The sequence below is a fragment of the Trifolium pratense genome, linkage group LG5, assembly GCF_020283565.1.
Source record: "Trifolium pratense cultivar HEN17-A07 linkage group LG5, ARS_RC_1.1, whole genome shotgun sequence".
NCBI lineage: Eukaryota > Viridiplantae > Streptophyta > Magnoliopsida > Fabales > Fabaceae > Trifolium > Trifolium pratense.
In genome coordinates this window covers 31,067,400-31,074,179 of record NC_060063.1, presented here as the reverse complement: position 1 = coordinate 31,074,179, position 6,780 = coordinate 31,067,400, and the positions used below count along the sequence as shown (strand labels likewise).

Here is a 6,780-nt window from a genome sequence, read left to right as displayed (position 1 = left end):
ATGTCTCAATCTTCCGGTTCCGCTCAGATCAAAAACAAAATTGCTGATACTGTGAAAACAAGATCAAAGTCTAAGAAGGAAGGAACAACTGTTGTGGTAGATGCGATGCCTTTATCAAGTATTCCTGCAACTACCTCTAAGAAGAAGAAATCTGCAAAATCGTCTAAGAAAGTAAGTGAATCGTCTCCCTCTATTAAGTCTGATTCTATTAAGTCTAAGAAGAAGAAACCCCAATCTCCTGTAAAAAGGGGTTTAAGCATGTCTGATCTGTACTTAAGTAAGAGCTTTTCTGAAACGGCGAATGTGGAATCGCATGATGTTGCCTCCGGCAAAAATGCGAATGTTGAATCGTCTGTTAAGTCTGTGTCTGAAAAGGTGAATCAAGAAAACCCTACTGTAGAGGAAAACCCTAGTTCTGTTGAAACCCTAGGAAAAACCCAAAATATTGCTGAGAATGTTGGTGTGAACAATAATCCGAGTGTTCCTGAGAATATGACAGTCCCCACGAATGTCATAACTGATGTTACTGAAAAATCTCAAGAAAAGGCTGTTGTAACCGATGCTCCAACCGGTGTTGAACCATCCTCTATACCAACTAATGCTGAGAAGGATGCTGAAGCATCCAAAGGAGGATCTAGCCCACATGCTAACACTGCCACTGGGTCGTTTGGCAGTGGATCTAATACTGAAGCTTCCACTGAAGAGGAAGTAAACAAAGAAAGTACCCCTGAGGATGTGGCTGATTCTGAGCCAGAGAATGAAGCTGGTGAGGAATCTGAGAAAACCACAAATGAAGAACAGGACATAGTGGATGTTGATGAAGTCCCCTCTGAAGAAGATCTGCAACCTCCACCTACTCAGAAAGGAATTGGGAGAAGACTGAGAAGCAGGACCACTACACCTGCACCTACTGTTACCACTACCCCTGTTGTCACCAAGAACTCAAAGGACACTACTCTGAAGCCTGTCAAGTATGGTCCTAAGAAAGGATGGAGCAAGCCTATACCTCCTCCTGAAAAGAATAAGGGTGTGCTGAAAAGGAAGAGTGCACCATCAAGTGACTCTGAATTTGAAGCTGAAAAGGATGCCTCAAGCATCAAGCCTCCTGCTAAGAAGGCTATGTCTGCTAAGAAGGCCATGCCTCAATTTGTTGCTCCTGACATTGAAGACTTTCCTTGTGACAATGTTTCATTTCATCTTCCATCTTATGCTCAACGATGGGGAATCATTTGCAAAAGAAGATTGGCTCTGGAAAGGGAACTAGGCAAAGATATTCTGGAATGTGAAGAGATTGTAAGTTTGATCAATGATGCTGGTTTGATCAAAACTGTGTGGGGCTTAGGCTCCTGCTATGAAAAGCTGGTTAGGGAGTTTGTTGTCAACATTCCTATAGGTTGTGACAATCCCTTGGATAAGGAGTTTCAGAAAGTCTTTGTTCGAGGAAAATGTGTTACTTTCTCCCCAAGTGTGATAAACAGGTTCCTGGGTAATTCTGATGAGCCACACCCTGATATAGATGTGTCTGATAATGTGGTCTGCAGAACCATCACAGCTGATAAAGTGAAAACCTGGCCCAAGAAGAAGAAGGTACCAGCTGTCAAGCTAACCCAAAAGTATGCCATCTTGAATCGCATTGCTTCTGTCAACTGGGTCCCTACTACACATGCATCCGACATTGCAACAAATCTGGGTAAGCTCATTTATATGATTGGTACTGGTACTAAGTTTAATGCTGGTCTATATATTTTCAATCAAGTTGTGCAGCATGCCAAGACCTCTGTCACCAAGCAACCCATTGCATTTCCAACCCTAATCTGTGACATCATCTTGTCCCAACATCCGAATATAAGGCATGAGGATGAGTCTGCTAAGAAAAGGGCAACTCCTCTGGCCATTCATCAGAAGCTGTACAGTAAACAGCATGCGCCAGATATTGTTGGACCATCCAATGCTGCTGCTGACACTCCTATGACAAGGAAGGAGATGATTGCTATGCTGGAAGCTAACTGTAAGGAGCTAGATGAAAAGAAGTTGCAGTTCGAAAGGATGATACATGCTCTCAGGGTTGAAGAGGCTGCAGCTCAAGCAGCTGATGCAGATGATGATGGCTCTAGTGGTGAAGAAGAAGCTGACACAGATGTTGAAGGAGAAGAAAATGATTCATCTCCAAGTGCTTCTGTGTAACTTTGATGTTTCCTTGTTTGGATTTTTGTTGTTTTGCATGTCTGTGGGCTGAGCCCTGATTTTAGCACCTAGTGTGCATGGTTTGTAATATTTTGTCTGCACTTTTTGTTCTGCTACTATCTGCACTGCTCTTGGATACTATTTTATGCAGTTCCCATTTTGTCTATTTTGTGGCTAAAAAGGGGGAGTAGTTATTATGTCATAATAGGTTGCTAAGGTTGATGTGCCACCAGATGCTGGATCATCTGAATAATTCCTATGCATGAATTAAGGGGGAGTAAGATGAACTTGGTACTCGACTCTACCTTTGAGGGGGAGCAATATTTAGCACACAATGTGCTACTTCATGTTGAAGCATCATCTGTTCCTGAGAATTTATTTTTCTCAGCTTTGAGGGAATTTATTTTTCCCCAGTGTTTCTTTTATGAGAATCTTATACTCTCTACTGGCAAATTCCTGTGAGGCGAGTTGTGTTCACTATTCCGCTGTTGCATGCCTCTGAAGTTCTAAATTGATACATATTAAATATGCTATTTTTATATGAGGGGTTATTAAAACAAGCATGTTAAACTATTCTACTTTACTTCATGACTGTGTGCCTACGTTGAGTTGAAGAAAAGGTAGCTTGTGTATCTCTCTAGAACGGTTGAAATAATCTTAGGATGTTTTAGCCAAAAATTGCCAAAGGGGGAGATTGTTGGCGTTGTTTGGTTGGCCTCATTTTGCTAAAACATGTGATCTTTCCTGATGTGGAACTACATGCTTCCACCATCCAGTATAAGCAAGATGTTCGGTACAATGCTTCAACATTGGATACCACATCCAGTAGGCCGGGCCTGTGTATGTTGAGATCTCGCGCCTAAGTTCTAAATATGGAATCCACAATAAATGGTCGTTTGTGATAAGGAGCGTGGTCACGCATAATTATTAATGGATCTCGTGATCAAGTGTTGCTTGTTAATCAGATCTTCAAGTTAAGGAAACAAAACATTTGAATTAAAGATTATTTCTTGAAAGGAACCATTAATCATGCTGAGCTATTGAAGCCTGATTGAAGACCTAGCCTGAGCTCGTGAAGGTTATTTAAAGAAGGTTGACTCCATTGTTCAATTCACTGAAACCAGAATTGAGTCTTACAAAGCGTGAGTTTAGGTTTTAGTATTGTGTTTATTGTGTTCTAAGTCTTGTGTTGATTTTCCACTAGACTAGGAACTGTGTGTTTGTGCATTGTAATATCTCTGGAGCTTCTAAGCAAGGAGATAGTGTGTGTATACCATTCCAAAGCTTTTAAGCACGGAAGTGGTGTGAGTGTTTTATGAAGTGTGTCTTCACATATTAAATCTAGTATTGTACGATCACAGTGGCTGTGGTCAAGAGGAGGTGAGCGGAGGTTCTCATACCTAGGTGTGTCTTAGGTAGGATATAGCACGGGTGGTGATTAGGTGAGAAGTCATAAACGGGAGGTTTATTGAGGGCTTCAAACTAATACTATCATAGTGGATTCACTCCTGGATTGGTATCCCCCAGAGTAGGCTTATGCTGAACTGGGTTAACAAATTACTGTGTTAATTTACTTCCAGTTTGTTTAATTTATTATTCCTTGTGTATGCGCGGTTGGATGTTGGATCATTGATTCACGCATTAAAAGTGTACTATAGTGGTGAAGCGTTGAGTACAACATCTTAATACTAGTGTGCCAGAATTTCAGTACTAGTAAAAAAATTATGAAAAGGCTAGGGGGGACTACAGCCACCCCTTGTCCCCATGTACCTCCGCCTCTGTTGTTATGAGAGATTAATTGTGATGCATAGACAATGCAAACACGCATTACACCCCCATCCAATAGTATTATGACACCTCATTTACTTTTTAAAAAATATTTTTGAATTAAAAAATAACCTAGAATAAATTCTAAGTACTTGACGGTGACCCACACTACATCTCTCTGCATCCTTCATCATCCATGGGGTGGACAAAACCCGAAGGCCCGGCCCAAACCGCTAGAAACCGGTCCAAAAAACCAAACCGGGTCGGGGTGGAAGCTGGCCCGCGGGTTGATGGTTCCAAACAGCGGGTTAATATGATATGGGATGGTCGAGTTTGGGTGAAAAAATCTGATTCGCGGGTAACCGAACCGACCAGCTACTCCCATTTTTTTATTTTAATTAATATATATTATTATTAGTGTTATACAATGTCGTTTTGACTTTCAACTTACATATCACTTTCATGTAACACATGATACACTCATTCGTTCTCTATTCAAACTCAAACCCTAGCGCAACCACCATCTGAAATCAACACCGATCCACCACCGTCGTCGCACAAACACCATCTTCGAAGAAGGTATCATTCTCATCCTTTTATTCTTTGTGTTTTATTTATATATTCAATCGTTTTCTTCGCAAAAAGAGGTATGATTCCTTTTCTTTGCAAGAGAAATCGTTGTTGCGTTCTTCAATCTTTTTCATCCTTCTCAAGCTTCTCTATTTCACCATTCTCGTTCTTCTTCACTCGATTTTTAGAGTTTTAGTGTTAGGGTTTGTTATTCAAAGTTTTAACTATTTTGCGTGGTTTTTAAAGTCAGTGTTTGTTATTAAAACTTAAAACTCTTGATTTTAATTTATCTATGTTATTATTGTGCTTTCTTCTGTTTTTGACCCATTGTTACCATATTGATGAATGTGATATTTACTTTATGTTATGTTTATAATTTACGTTGTGAAATTGATCCACCTTCAAATTATTAGGAAATTAATGGCCTAGAGATGTTTGAATGGCTAAATTTTTTGTGATGTGTGTTGTGGCTATTGGATAGCAAAATTTGTACAGTTTGAATTTGGTAGGAAAAAAATGACTGTAAAATGTGTACCGATCAAAATTGAGAAAATGATCATATATTAAAAAAATGCCTATTTGGGTTGTACTGTTCAAAATTGGGCTGTTACAAAAAAAAAACTTGAAAATAGGCCCATTAAACAAAAAAAAACCAATTAAACAAAAAAAATAATAAAAAATCAATTGGGCTGCAATTGGCCCAAACCGTATAAAACCATCCGTCTGACCCGTAACCCGCTTAAACCCAACCTGCCCAAACCGTTAATGGATTTTTAGTTGATATGGGCCCGAGGTTCCCACCCGCGGATTGGGCTGGTTTGAGGTTTTGGGCTCATACCGACCCAACCCGGCCCGTTGTCCACCCCTAATCCATTCATTCAAAGTTTCTACAATTTTGATATAAAAATTAATAACAACTGTTAGAATTTGAGATTGAGAGTCTAATATCGAAGGCAAAGTACTTTACTATGTTGATGTAGTCGTCGACGAAGTCTGAATGTGATTCCACTAAATCTATTTAGTCTCTTGATAAGTGTCATGGAAGAAGATTTCAGGAAGTTTGGCCAAGACCACAAGTGCTTACATTTCAACAAGTCAATCAACCACACCTTCAAAATTTGGGGGACATAGACCTAACCTAGTGAATCCACACATACACATGTCGGACGGTGAAATAACTTCTACTTATAAGACAAAACATAAGTCCTAGAATATTTGAGTGAATGAACAATCTTCAACACGAAAACGGTCCACAAACCCACTACGTACTCCTTGCTACTAACAACAAGAGATAGTGACTTTTTTCAAGCTGAACTTTCCAAAATCAAGGAATGATACAAATATTGAGATAAATCCATCACAATAGAGTTTTGAATCAATCTCTGAGGAATTACGTCTTGTTGAAAGAAACCCAGATCCAATCAAAAGTCAGATCGAGTGATGGCCAATCGACGAAGCTGAGCACCACGAAAAACAAGAAACACCAAAACTAGCGAACACATTAGCACGACAAATGATTACTACCAATCAACACAGAGTATCTATGCACCAATATCTTTCGAACAATACCAGGTCGGCTAAAGTCTCGATGAATCTAACGCGTGAAAAGCTTCCCACATATGGATTCCTCCAACAACCAAGCTTTCTCTACCAAAAAAATTCCACAACCCAAGCTACTTCAACTGCGTGAACCGCATCAGACAACTGTTCTTTGTGAGCAAACAACCAAATCCATTAGCGTCAATTGTGAACAGTAAAAATCAATCGTGAAAAGTTTTAACAGTAAATTGGTTATGTGGTCGTTTGTGCCACGTGTTGTTCTTATCCCATTATGATGGGCCTTGACGGAAAAGTTTTAGAAAGAAAAACACAATTCAACCCTCGCCCTTCTTGTGTTTTTCACACCTTCATTCATATATAGCCTCAGAGATGAAGACGAGGGAAAAAATCTCCTAATAATGTAGAAAGGGAACATAACGAATACTCTCCATCTTGCTCTACCTTGTAACAATGTTAAACATATATCATGTCAAATATTATCTCAATTTGATCGTAGAATTTTAAACCAAATTTTTTAAATAGTATTTTAAAACAAACAGTTAAATAATATTTAAAAAAAATTCCATATATATATTATATATATAAGGAACGTATATTAAGGAGCACCAAAGGAAGACGGACGGGCATAAGAGAAGAGTTAGTTAGGGAAAAATAAAGGAGAAGACAAAATGAAAATGGAATATTGGATGTAACAAACAA

At 39.1% G+C, this 6,780-nt stretch overlaps 1 protein-coding gene across 1 annotated transcript; it reads left to right on the top strand.

The window, feature by feature from the left end:
• LOC123886436 lies at positions 1 to 2,184 on the top strand. Its single transcript, XM_045935751.1, has 2 exons — positions 1 to 1,177; positions 1,265 to 2,184. The coding sequence occupies exons 1-2, from the start codon at positions 1 to 3 to the stop codon at positions 2,182 to 2,184; spliced, it is 2,097 nt and encodes a 698-aa protein (XP_045791707.1).
• The last annotated feature ends 4,596 nt before the right edge of the window (positions 2,185 to 6,780 follow it).